This window comes from Castor canadensis, chromosome 7 (genome assembly GCF_047511655.1).
Source record: "Castor canadensis chromosome 7, mCasCan1.hap1v2, whole genome shotgun sequence".
NCBI classification, from domain to species: domain Eukaryota; kingdom Metazoa; phylum Chordata; class Mammalia; order Rodentia; family Castoridae; genus Castor; species Castor canadensis.
In genome coordinates this window covers 146931282-146946701 of record NC_133392.1, presented here as the reverse complement: position 1 = coordinate 146946701, position 15420 = coordinate 146931282, and the positions used below count along the sequence as shown (strand labels likewise).

General features: G+C 38.0%; 1 protein-coding gene across 5 annotated transcripts in view; it reads left to right on the top strand.

Annotated features, from left to right (window-relative positions):
• Positions 1 to 9721, top strand: part of Cdc42 (cell division cycle 42) — an 82191-nt gene extending 72470 nt beyond the window's left edge. For 4 of the 5 annotated variants that reach the window (XM_074081061.1, XM_020177120.2, XM_074081059.1 and 1 more), the window contains 3 exons: positions 2795 to 2904; positions 3028 to 3225; positions 8228 to 9721. In XM_074081061.1, coding sequence (XP_073937162.1) covers positions 2795 to 2904; positions 3028 to 3225; positions 8228 to 8317 — 398 coding nt within the window. In that variant the 3' untranslated portion in view covers positions 8318 to 9721. Of the gene's footprint in view, positions 1 to 2794; positions 2905 to 3027; positions 3226 to 6738; positions 6924 to 8227 lie in introns of those variants that run through there. The other variant, XM_074081062.1, reaches the window with a different exon arrangement.
• The last annotated feature ends 5699 nt before the right edge of the window (positions 9722 to 15420 follow it).

The window sequence follows — 15420 nt, the reverse complement described above, 5'->3', positions numbered from 1 at the left end:
CTGGTTATCAGTCCTTTGTCTGATGTGTAGCTGGCAAATATTTTCTCCCACTCTGTGGGTGGTCTCTTCAGTTTGGAGACCATTTCTTTTGTTGAGCAGAAGGTTTTTAGTTTTATGAGGTCCCTTTTATCTATGCTATCTCTTAGTTGCTGAGCTGCTGGGGTTCCACTGAGAAAGTTCTTGCCTATACCTATTAATTCCAGAGTATTTCCTACTCTTTCCTGTACCAACTTTAGAGTTTGGGGTCTGATATTAAGGTCCTTGATCCATTTTGAGTTAATACTGGTATAGGGTGATAAACATGGATCTAGTTTCAGTTTTTTGCAGACTGCTAACCAGTTTTCCCAGCAGTTTTTGTTGAAGAGGCTGCTATTTCTCCATCGTATATTTTTAGTTCCTTTGTCAAAGATAAGTTGCTTATAGTTGTGTGACTTCATATCTGGGTCCTCTATTCTGTTCCACTGGTCTTCATGTCTGTTTTTGTGCCAGTACCATGCTGTTTTTATTGTTACTGCTTTGTAATATAGTTTGAAGTCGGGTATCTTGATACCTCCAGCATTGTTCATTTTACTGAGTATTGCCTTGGCTATTCGTGACCCCTTGTGTTTCCATATAAATTTAATGGTAGATTTTTCAGTCTCTTTGATGAATGTCATTGGGATTTTGATGGGAATTGCATTAAACATGTAGATTACTTTTGGGAGTATAGACATTTTAGTATGTTGATTCTACCAATCCATGAGCATGGGAGATCTCTCCACTTTCTATAGTCTTCCTCAATCTTTTTCTTCAAAAGTTTATAGTTTTCCTTGTAGAGGTTGTCACATCCTTTGTTAACACCTAGGCTATTGTAAACGGAATTGTTTTCATATATTCTTTCTCAGTTTGACAGACCCCTGGGCCCCACAGCACCACTTGGGGTGCACTGGGGACAGTCCGCCCCGCCCCCAGCGGCCCCTGGGGGAGGTGTGTGTGATCATTGCTGCTGTGGGGGTGGGGCTGTAACACCTGGGGGACTGGCCCAGGGCTTCTTGCTTGTTTTTAACAGTGACTGTGCATCTTAATTTCTAACTTCTGTCTTTGTAGTCTCTTATCAGTTCAATTAACCAAAAGAATTTCAGAAAGATAGCCTTTTAGGATCTTTCTTCATTTCATGAATTACCCTGTTACTGTCTGTCAGCTGACAAACTGCTCTCAGAGCATATTATACTGCCACTTTGAGGAAGTGTCTGGATTTAATGGGAATGGTGAATTAGACAAACTATTGTTGATTTTTTTTGGGGGGTGGGTGAGTGCTGTGGATCAATCCCATGCTTCGTGCATGCTAAGGTAAGCTTTCTACCACTTAGTGATACCCCTAGACGTGATACTGTTTTTCGATGGATAAAAAATTTGAATTTTCATGAATTCTAATTTGTCTACTGTTTTTCCTTTGGTTGCTTGTACCTTTGGTGTTATGTTAAAAAAAAATTGCCAAGTCTAATAGTACAAAGCTTTTTCTCTGAGAAATTTTTAGTTCATATTTAGGTCTTTGATTCATTTTGAATTAATTTTTGTATATGGTATAAGATCATAACCCCCCTCCCCCCACGAAACGGGAATTGAACTCAGAGCCATGCTGTACCACTGGAGCCGTACCTCCAGCCCCCAACTTCATTATTTTACCTGTGGGTATCAAGTTTCCTCAGCACTGTGTTTTGTTTGTTTGTGGGTGGCACTGGGGTTTGAACTCAGGGCCTCATGCTTGCCAGGCAAGCGCTATTACTACTTGAGCCACTCCACCAGACCCCCAGTACTGTTTGTTGAATAGAGTGTCCTTTTGCCACTGAATGGTTTTGCCACCCTTATCAAAAAATCACTTGACCATATATGTGATGATTTATTTCTGGCTCTCTATTGCATTGGTCTATATGTCTGCTTTACATCATTATGCTACTGTTTTGATTACTACAGTAAGTTTTGAAATCAGGAAATAGGGGCTCCCTGCCTTTTTCTTCCTTTTCAAGATAGTTTTGACTATTTGGGATCTGTTGAGATCTCATTTTTTTTTCTATTTCTAACAAAATTCTTTGGGATTTTGGTAGGGATTGCTTTGAATCTATAGGTTCCTTTGGGTAGCCATTGATATCTTAACAATAGTAAGTCTTTCAGTTCATAATCATGGGATATGTTTCCATTTATTTATGTCTTCCTTAATTTCTTCCAGCAGTATTCATAATTTTCATTGTACAAATCTTTCATTTCCTAGGTTAATTCCTAAATGTTCTTTTTGAATATCCATTGTTTTTTGGGGGGAGTATCCATTGATTGTTGCCAGTTTTTTTCACTAGACTTTCTGAGTTTCAGATACCGATCTTGTATGCCAATTAACATTAACTAAACATGTACATGTGGTGGTGGTAATGATGGGGAATAGATTTTGTCAGTAGAGTTTTACTGAGTTCTTTTATTTCCTTTATAATTTGTTTGTAACCAGATCTGACTAGGATTGATTTGTAACCACATCTGTAGTAAGTTTATTGTTGCATTATTGTTAGGTTACTAAGATTGATAGCTACAAACTAAAAATAAAAGAAAATAACATAATAGCAAATTTCTTGACATATGTAAATAGAATTAGCTGAGAAAGGATATTGCCCAAATAGATTACTAATCCATTATTTTATTAAGGGAAATTGCTTTGTGGTTAGTGATCAGTGTGCTGTTAATCTGCATGCTTAATCTGTTGACTGATCTTAATGCCATAAGGCTACCAAGACTGATTTGCTGATTTCTCTGCAATTTTTTTCCTTAGGGCAAGAGGATTATGACAGATTACGACCACTGAGTTATCCACAAACAGATGTATTTCTAGTCTGTTTTTCAGTGGTCTCTCCGTCTTCATTTGAAAATGTGAAAGAAAAGGTAAGTTGGTCAGGTACTCTTCCCCTGAAAAAGGTTGTCACAGACTTTCTTTTGACCTGTCATAAATGACTTTAGAGGTTTGTGGATTAACAAAGGTATGTTTTTAAAATACCTTTTCTTTAGTGGGTGCCTGAGATAACTCACCACTGTCCAAAGACTCCTTTCTTGCTTGTTGGAACCCAAATTGATCTCAGAGATGACCCCTCTACAATTGAGAAGCTTGCCAAGAACAAACAGAAGCCTATCACTCCAGAGACTGCTGAAAAGCTGGCACGTGATCTGAAGGCTGTCAAGTATGTGGAATGTTCTGCGCTCACACAGGTAAGAGTTGTGTGGAACCCATATTGATTTATTTATGGCTGTGTACTTTCAAGGAGTATTGGGATACAGAGGTTATTTCTAACAGTGCTCAGCAGCACACACCTAAAGCTGCTCAGGAAGGATATGCCTGGCTTCATACTATGTGTTGTTTTGCTAATGACCTTTTTGTTTATGGAGAGCATTGTTGTTTTCTAAAATTCGTGTTGGTTAGCTCCAGTGTTGTAGCTGTACTGAATGATTTGAAGTGGTCAAGGCTGTGTTTAAACAAAACAGACAAACAACAACAACAAACCTTACAGGAGAGGTCCAGATAACAGAGACTTACAAGAGAGGATGTGAATGATTTTTGTTTTCCCCAGAGAGTTAAATTTTCATTTAAATAGATCTGACTTTTCTTTTTTTTTCATGCCAGATTCAACAATTGATGTGCCACATATTTTCTGGGGTAATTCATCAGGGACAGAGATTTAGCCAATATTTGAGACTGTTAGATCAAAGAAGGCTGTGTGGGCTATTTCTGTCATATTTCCCAGTCATGCTTTATCTAATATGCCTATTACTATGTTTTGGAGGCATTCCTTCCTCATGTGGATCTCTTTTCTTGCCACTTCTGAGTGTTGTGACTGGCACTCCTCTTACAGTTTAATGGGAACTTCAGACTGAGGACAGGGAGCTGTTAGTGAGAGTTGTAACCGGCTTGTGTGTTCAGTCTTTTCCAGCTTTGTAGTGGTGCTACATTCCCTTGTTTGAGTATTGTTCTGGAGGCAAAGGAAAGAATTACAGAAGTAATTAGCACAGACCTCTTGTAGTCTACTGGTATTGATGCTTTGAAGTTTGAACAATGAACAGACGTGTAATTAAAATAGAGGCTACTAATAATTAAGTTCATTTATATTTTTTTGCTTACAATTTCCTGAAAATGAACAATTTGACACTATTGGGTTCTTGAGTATATGTATACGAGGGTAAATGGCATGTAATTGTGCTATTTTAGATTTTCACTGGGTATTAGTATATAGGGCTTAATGCATAATTTAATGAGCTCCCAATTTGGTCTTGGGTTGAATAAAGATAAAAAATTTTTAGGCTTAAAAGAATATTCCACAGGGTAACTTTAAGGCTTAATATTAGATATTTAAACACGTTCTCCTAAGCCCAGTTTTTCCTGGCAGTTTAATCCCATTGTAAAAGCAGATATTTAAAAGTTGAGAAGGATTTGTGTCTTCTTGTTGCACAGACTGAGATTTAAAAAAAAAAAAGCCTGGTTTTTCTGTGTTTTGGAACCATCCTCTGAAAAGTGTGGCAGTGTGGGGAAGGGCAGAAGGATGTGTGTGGACCATCTGAGTCAAATAGCTAGACACTGACTCCATGTGCATCTGTTACATGCCCTCTGTTCTCTAAATAGGGGCTGCTTTGGGGGAAAATGGAGGCCATGTAGACCCAATTTTAGGTCACTTTGATGAAGCTTATTTTAGATAACTGGATCCTGCTTATGAAGCATCCAAATCCCACATAATTTTTACAGTGTCAACAGGTGTATATAATAAATAGTTTTGCAGAGAATTGGAAAGTTTTTTTTTTTTTTTTAAGTTGTATAGCCTAGACTGGCCCAAACTCACATTCCTCCTGATTCAGCATCGAGTGCTGGAATTACAGGCATGCACCACCATGCCCAGTGAGAGAGTTAAAAGTTTAAAAGGCTATGTAGCCAGTATATTAGGAGTTCAAGGAGGAGAACATAGAAAATGGGGTCTGTGGTTATGTGTGGGAGCTAGAACTTTCAGGACTTCATTTTGTATTTGTTCCTATAAAACTAAACTCTTCATATAAATAGTGGGTAAAGCTAGTTTTGTTTCAAAGGCTGTTTTTGATGTTTGGCCACAAAAAGCAAGAAAGGATGTCTTTTCTTTTTCTTTCTTTCTTTTTTTTTTAATGTTCAGTACTGAGGTTTAACTCAAGCCCTTATTGTGCTAGGCAGGTGCTCTACCACTTGAGTCACTCTGCCAGCCCTTTTTTTTTGTTGGTTATTTTTGAGATGGGTCTCTTGAACTATTGGTACAGGTTGGCTTTGGGTGATTCTCCTGATCTCTGCCTCCCAAGTCGTTAGGATTATAGGCCTTAGCCACCAGCACCCAGCCTAGCATTTCCTTTTTTGATGTGGGATATACCTTTGTTTCTAATAGTTCTTCTCCTCTTTGTTTCCTTATAAATTATATCTCCCTTTCCACCCCCCCTTCCTTTTATATTTGACTATGAAAGTTAATCGTAGAGGTCTAGAAAGAATTGTAGAGGAATTTTAACTCTTGTATAGCATTTCTACTATATAAATGATGCAGAAAGAAGAAAACATTTTAACCTCTTTGACTCTTTTTAAGCATTGATTGCTCTCATTTATTTTGTATCTAATGGAATGTTTGGGGACCATTCCTCTGGGATGCCATAATGGGACCAAAGTGTCAGGAGGGAACACCTGGGGTAGTCTGGGGCTAACACTTGCCACTGGAGCTGTCTTCTGGGACTTTGGGATCATTTTTACTTGGGATCAAACTGACTTAAAGAACATTGAAACCATTTTGGGTGGTAAACCTGTGGCTTCAGGTTTAGGTGAGTCTATAGACCTGGGTCCAAGGTACCACTACTTCTGAGTCACAGTCACGTTGGAGTTTCTGGCCGAGGTGTAAGTGTATTTCTACATCTTAATTCCTATAGATCCGATAGTATTCTTTGTTTTCACTCCATGCTTTATGCTCTGATAACCCTTGCAGGCATCTTAAAGCATTGTACTGCTTGCTAAAACTCATTCTAGGACTTCATTCTTTTTCTTATAACTTGGGTGGTGGTTATTTGCTCTAATAACGTTGCTGAATAACTGAAGTGTATGCTTTTTCTAGAATCCATTCTTTAAACTCCTCCCAGTTGCTACGGTTGCATAGTGAACACATCTAAATGTCTGAACCTTTTTATTTTGGGAAAACTGATCTCTGAAATCCTAATTAATTCTATCCAGATATGTCACCAAACTTAGAAACATGTAGCATGCCTGTTAGTCTGCTGTATGTGTCCTTCAGTTATTCAGGGGATGAATTCACATAAGCCTAAAATAAATTTTTTTTTTACAAAGGATATATGTCATTTTTTCAATAGAAATACTGGGGGAATCTTACAAGACTTAATTACCCATCTTGTGTGTACATATCCATTTTTCCTCTGGCATTATTTTCATTAAAATATTGCAATATTAGATTTCAGCATGTAATTACTTTAGAAGTCAACATACCATATTTTCTTAAAAATTGTCTGCCTGCTCATTTAGCCTTCTTTTGAGATGAAGTTACTACTGGAATTATCTACTTTCCAGTATTGGGTTTAAGATCTAGCATTTGGCATTTGTTTTTCTTAAAACACTTTGCTCCTGTGAATTCACCTCATTTAATCCAGACTGCTATTGTACCTGCTAGTCTTTCTAATCCTCTAACCTGGCTGCTATTCTCTCTCCTCCCCTCTGTCTTGTAGAGAGGTCTGAAGAATGTGTTTGATGAGGCTATCCTAGCTGCCCTCGAGCCTCCGGAAACTCAACCCAAAAGGAAGTGCTGTATATTCTAAACTGTTTTCTCCTTCCCCTCTTTGCTGCTGCTTTCTGTCCCATTACTGTAGAAAGATCATTTAAAAACAAAGGAATAAAATAATCCTGTTTGAAAGCCTCTGCGTCTTTTTACTCACCACCTTAGAGCAACCTCTGTATTAGTTTTTGATCAAGAATACAATATCTTACAGAGTATTTTTTGTGATCAGTAGTCAAGTTGGACTTGTTTAACTTTCTGCTGCTTGAGTTGCCCGATGCTCGGAGCTTTTTGGTTTGGATTACCATTGCAAAAGGGAACATGGTCTGGCACTAAGAATGTCCTCTTGGAGAAAACAAGAATTTTAACACTTCTAGATGTCAGTTCTAGATGGAGAAAGTAATACAAACATCATTTTACTCTTATGATGAATTGTTAATTGTAACTGCATGACAAACTTTATGAAAAAAGGGTGATTTGCTAGTAGAGTGTAATGGGGGAAGGGAGGATTCCTTTTTGGTTTTCCTTTGTGCAGTGAAACTTTGTGTTGCTCTTGCTTTGGCTGTTTGTGCTGCGGTGGAGTATTTGTCAGTCTGGGGTGGGGAAGATATTGATGTATCTGCTACTGCTTTTTGAGTTCATTTGTTACATTATCTTTTAAGAATAGCATCCATTTTAATAGTTGACTTAAGGTTTGTTAATGTTGAAATGTAAAGCTGCCATCTTTATATATTCCTGCTTCTGATTTTATTGTTGTGAGGGAAACATACAATTGTGGTTACCTTTAAATTTTGAAATTAAAATATACAATTGTTTGTATAAATGCCTGGTGAAGCTTTATTCCTGTTGCACTGACTGGCTGTTAACTTTATGTATGTATCAGGAACCTACCTCTTTTCTTTCTTAAATCCCCTTGGCTCTGTCTAATTGGTGGGATTAAGGGACTTAAAAGTGAATATCTTTGCAGCTGCCATACTCTTGCTCTCTGTCTTTGCCTATGCCTTCCATATAATATGGATACCACTGCTTGGGCATCCTCTGTGTCCTGTTTTACATCCAGCTGTTTCATTTGAATGCAGAATTGCTTCCCTTGTTTCTATGTAAAATGTTTTAGAAATACATTACAAAATTCATATTGAGTGAACAAATAACACATGTGCTTGTTTGCTTCTGTGACATACATTGGTCTGCAAAAAGTTCTCTCAGAGGACCACTATTTCACTCATATCTGCTCCCCTACTGCATTGCTGAATCTTTTCCAGTGCCCTGTCTCGACAGAACTTTAAGTGAGATTATTAGGTTGAGCTTTAGGGTTTAAAAAAATTTTTTTTAAATGTTACTTTCTTTGCCCACTCTTTGGAGTTTGATTGTTGTAAGCTTGAATTCCAGCTCTGTTATACTGAAAATCAGACTGCCCATTTCTTCTTTTTACCCCTTTTCAGAAAGGCCTAAAGAATGTGTTTGATGAAGCAATATTGGCTGCCCTGGAACCTCCAGAACCGAAGAAGAGCCGCAGGTGTGTGCTGCTATGAACATCTCTTCAGAGCCCTTTCTGCACAGCTGGTGTCGGCATCATACTAAAAGCAATGTTTAAATCAAACTAAAGATTAAAAAAATTAAAATTCGTTTCTGCAATAATGACAAATGCCCTGCATCTACCCACATGCACTTGTGTGAGACAAGGTCCATAGGTATGCCCCCCCTTTGCCCTCCCAGTGCTAGTTAATTTTGATAATTGTGTATTGTCAGAAAAATGATCAGTACTAGTTTTTTGTTTTGTTTCAAAATATTTTTTTTTCTTTTTTTTTGTTTAAAAGCGAAGCATGCTTGTGATGACTCCGTAACAGACTAATTTGAATTGTTGAAGCTGCTCCCTGGTTCCATTTTAGACAGTAATCTGGGACATTTTAGGTTTTTTCTGTTTTGATTTTTGTTTTTTCTTTTCTTTTTCTTCCCTTTCTTGGCGGGGGGGAGTGTGTGTGGGGTTTGTTTTTTAGTCTTGTTTTTTTAATTCATTAACCAGTGGACACCCCTTAGGGGGAAGGAGGATGGATTAGTTCCACATTCCACTTCATAGATCTAATTTAGAAACTGTTCCCCACCTGGTGCTCTTAGGAAGGAGTATAGTAAATGCCTCATTTAATAACGTACTCCTTTTTGAAAGTTGCCTTTCCTCTCCACCCTTGAGTCGACCTAGTATTTGATGATACTCATAAAAGTGGGTGGAAGCTGTCTTGCCCCTCTTTTCTAGGACACACTCAATATGTGACTGTGACTTTCAAGGAAATTTGTTTGCCATTTTGCTGATTTTTTTTTTTAAGTAGTCTCTAACTTCACTGATAAATGAAAAAAAGTATTGTATCTTTTGAAGTACACCAAATGGATTGCATTCATACAGACTTAAAATTTTTTTCCTTTGTTAGTCATTGTCTTATATGCTTAGCATAGATTTGCAACTCAGTAGTGTGATGTTCCTAGAACCCAGACGAAGACCTGGCACATAGAGAAACTGAGGGGTGGTGCTAGAAGACAGATGACTACAGGATGAGTGGCATCCTTTCTGATGATGAGGATGCGGGCCTGCTTCATTGAGAAGCTGGGGGGTTGGGGGAGGGCAACATCAACATGGGGACCAGGTAGGGGAATCCCTTTTTATCTGTCTTGCATTTGAGGAACCCTTGAGCAACCTGCTGAAACTCTAGTTTAATAAAAATCATTGCAAGAGTCTTACTAAGATTCTTTATAAGTGTTAGTAGGGATTTTATCAGACTGTTTTGGTTTCAGTTTCCAGTTTCTAAAAATGTTTAGGTAATCTTCCACCTTCCCCAGATCCTACTTCTTGTAGATTCATTAGTGTTGAACAGTGCTTTCTTATGTCTCAATTCTTTGTATATGCATTCTTTTCAGATGTATTAAACAAACAAAACCCTTCACAAGCCAGCCTGAGGGTTGTTATTTTCCCTCCGCCTTTTACTTTTCAGGTATTTAGAAGTGGGAACTTGACTCTTACATAACATCAATTTCTAACAAATTTTGGGATAAGACTTTGAAGCTTCATTATTCTTGTTTTTTATTATTATTTTTTTTTTTACTTGACGGTAAGTTTGAGTGTTTTCCCTCCGTATCTTCAGGTTTGTGCCTTCTGCCCTAAGTGACAGGCAGCCCTTATGTTCTGAGTAGGCCATGATAGTTCTCAGTGTAAAATATTCATGGAGCTCACTGCTCAGGTTTTGGGAGGAAATACCAGCACACCTCTAATCCATAGATTAGTTGGAAAGCAGCCACTTTCCTCCAAGTTATCTGAGTTAGTTCTCAAATTTGACTGTTTACTAGAGTGTAGCTTGAGCGATTGACTTTAAAAAAGTTTTCTAGATATTTCTAAAATGCTCCCAAATTTGAGAACCGCTGCTGTTAGGTTGTTGTTCCAAATTTAGATTTCAGAATCTGAACCTGTGCTATGAATTTGAATCATTTTCTTTAGGTGGCATGCATTATTTACCTTAAGAACATTATAGGAATCTATATGAGACTCTTAGAACCTCACTCCAGTTAAAGTTGATATAGTGTAGCCTCAGTTTGGTAGTTCTCTACAGAATGATGCTTGGCATGATTCCATACTGTTCTACAACTTTGCCAGGTTGTTTGGGACAGGTTAGGAAGAGCTTCCCAGTTTCAACCAGTGTTACTCTTTGTTGGCCACGTTAGGGACAGATACTTGGATCATGCTGTGATATCCTGGAGGGCAGAGATGTGTGTATTCTGACTTTTAGTACAGTGGCATGTGGGTCCTTGATCATTGCCGTATCCCTGTCTTAGAATTGAGCCAAGATTTGGCTCAAAAGTCATTGGATGGGCACGTGACTTAAGAATGAGCAAGTCAAATGAAGCAGGTCATGTGGTTATGTTGGTGAATTATGCATGCATCAGAAGACCAAGGGTGACAAGGTAATTGATTGAAGCTAATGTTTTCTACTTAAATATTTTTAATTTGACTTTTGCATATCAGAAGAACATGGGTAGATGTTCTTCTGATACGCAAATAGATGAAGGTAACATGGTTTTCTATTTAAATATTCTCTTTGACGCAACAAACTTATTTATAGTCTCGGTTTGGAAGGTGACTGATAATGCCCAGGGAGTGTGGTTTAGAGGTTGGAAAGGATTATTGCAGTCTTTTGCAGACTTTGCATACATTAAGATTTATACTATTTAGTCTGATACAACATTGGTACGTTACTAGTGTTGTAAAATGTTATTGTTTTACTGACAATTTTGGAAGTAGGCTCTCTAGTTTGTTAAAGCTGCATTCTTAGAGGACTTTGCTATTTGAAGAGTATGTTTCCAGGGGGAAGGAAAGAATTGTGGTGTGAGAGGAGCAGTTGGTAATATTTTCTTTTTTTTAAGGTGTGTTTTTCTCGCATTTTCATACTCTAATTAGAATGCCTCAAGTTATGTACATTTAAACTTATATTTTTTTTCTTTTCTGAAAATCTGTCATTAAATTGATGGTGTCTTACAGTTATTTTCTCCTCCAATTTCCTTTTTTTTCTCCTTCAGTTTTGAGGTTTTTACTTACTGTTTGGGTTCTGGGTACTGATAAACTCAGTATACAGTGACTTTGCTCAAGAAGGATTGAAATTTAGTTCTTGCTGGGTACATCTGTCCCACATTAGAAATTTGTCATGTAACAGTCTGGGGGGAGCAATAGAATCTCACCTGGAAGTAGCAACTCATTACCTTTTAGGAAGGACTGACTAGGGTACCTCAGATTGATTATGAGGAAAGTGACTTTCAGTCATACCCCTATTTGAACTTTCCTTGTTTCCTATAAGTCTTGCAATCACCCAACTTCAGAGCATGGTGACTTGACTACATAGGATAACTGAAGACCTCACTAACCATGTCGTTTTCCTTCCAGAGCTCTTTGAACACTCTCCAGTACTGCTTTGGGTCTTCTAAAGTACCTCTATTTTTTAAATTTGTTTTTAAAGTTTCAGTTTATTAGCTATTGGCACAATAATGCTGCATTGTAAACCATGCAGATAGTGTCTGACTACATTAAGCATTTATTTTCTCACTCTTGGGTCAGTTGGACCTGCCTCTGGATTTAGATTGGACTTAGCTGGACTCTTTGTTTCTTATTCTGGAGCCTAGCTCCAGAGAGCAGTGGCTACCTGAGAGTGGACTTTTCATTGCGGAGCACATTCAGAATTTCTCGTAGTCTGTTGCCTGGAGGATTTGGTAAATAAATAATTTGGTAAATTATTTATTTTTAAAGCATGTATGGCATTGAAAACATAGCAGAGAATAAAGTGGTGTCTCCTGACTTGTAGCTGGAAGTTTCTTTCCCTTATGATTTTGATAGCTACCTCTTCTTAACCACGTGGTCTGTTTCCACTTTGAACTGTTCCTAGCAGAGCCAAAGGCTTGTCCACGTGTGCATATCCATGACATATTCATTTGTCATTGTTTATTGAGCACATGTTCCACACTGGGCACTGTAGACAATAGAGAATGACAGTTTCAAGCAGTGCAGATGTAAGCAGGAAGAGATAAAAGACTTCCATCTAAATATCCCATAGGGGTGCTATGTTCATTGTATTCTGTGTGCTGCAGTGAAGATGGTCATCTGGAGCCCCCAGTGGGTACCTAGGTCACCACCAGGCAAACATGGAACCTTTGTGCCAATTAGAAAAGCATTTTGACTCATTCTGGTTTTTTTTTTTTTTAAAGAAGAAGACATTTGGCTACCAAATGTCATATAAATAACACAAATCTACTTTGATAGGGCCTTAGATGTAGTGCTTCTTGTGTAATGCACAACTTGCATAGTTTATATTCGGTGTTGTGTAGCGGTGTCTGTTACTCTACATAGGTAGTGGGATTTGAAGTAGGCTAAGGACAGCGGGGCGTGTGTGTGTGTGTGTATTTTGTAGTCCTCATGCTGTATCACAGTATTGAAAATAGCTAGTGTAGTTCCTTAATTTTGCATATGGTGAGAAAAGGCGGGGAAATTTAGGTGACTTGGCTGTCGCTGCACAACTGTACAGTGACAGAGTTGAGCCGTGTTCCTGGCTTCCCCTTTATGGTGTTTGCAGTGCATTCTTACTAGACGCAGTATTGTACTTTAAGGTGCATCCTATCTCCTCAAAGTTGAACACTGCCTTCCTGCTCTACTTCCTTTCTCCTAGGATCTTTCCATACCTCTTACTTGCTTTAGAGGTAATTTGGACTTTAGAACTAGTTTTTGACAGAACTGTTAACGTTTTGTGAAAGTAGGTATTTGCCTATTAAAAGCATATCCAGTGAATCATTAAAAGCCCCACATTGCAGAAAAATGTGAAATATATTTAACAAAGAAGTACAGTGGGAGATTTAAAATTACTTTGTAGGCTAGTTGCCAAGGAATTTTACCAGGCCAGAGGCCAAGATATAAAGAAAGCTCTGAAATTAGTGCAGTGTCACAGTTGTAAATGGGCTTTGGTTCCTTATTACATTCTTTTTCTGAAAAAAAAAAAAAAGAACGAAGTGACAGATTTTCAAGACAAAAGTAAGCATAGCATTTTCTTATTAAAGTGAAGTGGAGTACAAGGTCATAACTAGATTTGTACTCTGAGACATGTTACAGAGCAGTGTGAGCTGTGCTCACCTCTTAGTCACCTAGATTTGTGGGCCCTATAGGAATCACTGAATCTCAGTCTGTAGGATACAGACCAGGAGTCTTCAGTGTAAATGGTCATCAGTTTACTCTGGTGATGTTTGCAGTGTTGCTAACACGTACCCTTTGACAGATAGCTTCACTTTCCTGACTTTGTAAAGTAAATGCATACTTGGTTGTTGTTAGGTGTCAAATGTAAGTCAGATGCCAGGTTGGTCAACAGTTACCTAGGAAGATTCAAGAAACATTCCCCTGAGATGCTGAATTTATAGGTATGGGATAGGACTTGGGAATTAGTCAATTTTTTTTTTTTTCTCAATTTTGAACCAGTGGCTCGAAATGTAATGCAGACTGACCTTGATTACATTTTGAGTGAAGCTTCAAAAAGCTTTTCAGGTAGAAATTTGGTTAGTTATGTTTGGGAACCAGTGCACATGGTGATAAGAACCCTTACACTTTCAAAAAGTTTGCCTGGATATCACTTAGGGAGCTTAATTTTAAAAAACAAAAATAGTATCTGGTGTTATTTTAGTGAATTTCTTGAGATAGGGCCTGGGCATCACTTAAATTTTTATAAAACATTTTTGTGGGGATTGGAAATGTAGCTTAGTTATAGAAGCATTTGCCTAGCTTGTGTTGAGACCTTGAGTTCAGTACTGCTAAACAAAATGAATAAAAATTGTGTTGCAGGACATCCTTCTTTAAAGCCCACTAGATTATTTTAAATATGTAGTTAGGTTTGAGAACCAGGAAACTAGATGATCTCTTAAGGTTTCTTTTATATCTTGACAGGAATTTTAGAGTAATGCTAGGCTCCAGATTCCTTATTGCTTTATCTTTGAGGAATAAGGTTTTCACTACTTGTAGTCGTAAGCCAGTATTTAATTAGAAAGCAAGTTTACAAAGTTCAGTGCCATATTATTGGTGAACTGGCACTGAGATAGTTTGTGTAGACTCCTAAGTAATTGAATTACTTAGGCAGCCATTTGAGAAAGAGAAGCTATGTGAACTGCAGAGATCAGCTAAGGTTTCAAGTCAAATCTGTTTGCCTAATAACTTCAAGATGAGAATACTTGATGAGTTTTCTTGGAGATGGGTGTCTTTTCTCCTCCTTGGGAATATTTTAATTCATCTAGAAAGGGTATACAGGATCAAATTCCAAATAGTGTAAGTGCTAGAAATGAATATGAAATTGAAGCTTTTCCAACAGACTAAATTGGACTTCTAGGAAATGAAGCCCTTAAAAAAAACAAGGGCTACTTTGTTCCTTTGCCTCAGAGCCCCTCCCCCTCCACCCCACCTTTGGGCAGGGTATGTCAGGCCAGTGTTTGCATGGTTCCTTCTCCTATCAGTGGCTATGTTGTTTAAGGTGGATTGATTTGCAAGCCTGAATGATTAAATTGGTAGCTGCTGTTTTTGCAGATTAGCTTAATAGTGATGAATTAATATTTGATTGTAGTTCTGTACCTTGATTTGTGATTTGGCTATAAATTGATGCAGTCACATGACCAGTCTTCTCAGAAAATGCGTGCATATGTAGGTTTACAAATTCTCCGTCCTATTGAGCCATGAGCCTGGAACTGAAAGTTCTCTTAACTTTTATGGACTTTGGAGTATAGCCTTATTAAGGTTGAAAATCTTGTGCCAGTACCATGCTATAGTTTTTCTTCACAAACATTGTAGTGTTAATTTTAATTGGCCCTTGTGTTGTTTTTTCCCACTGATCTAGTGTATGAGCTTCTTGGATGTTGGGATTAGCTCCACCTAGTGGTAATTCTTTGGTGGTACTAGGGATTGAATTCAGGGCCTAGTTGAATTCAGGGTACTAGGGATTGAATTCAGGCTCTCCCACTTGAGCCATAGCCAAGACCTTTTACTTTTAGTTTGTTTTTTGATTTTTGTGAGACAAAAGTCTCACACTTTTGTCTGTATGGGCCTTGGACCACTATCTCTTACCTCTGCCTCCCAAGTAATAAC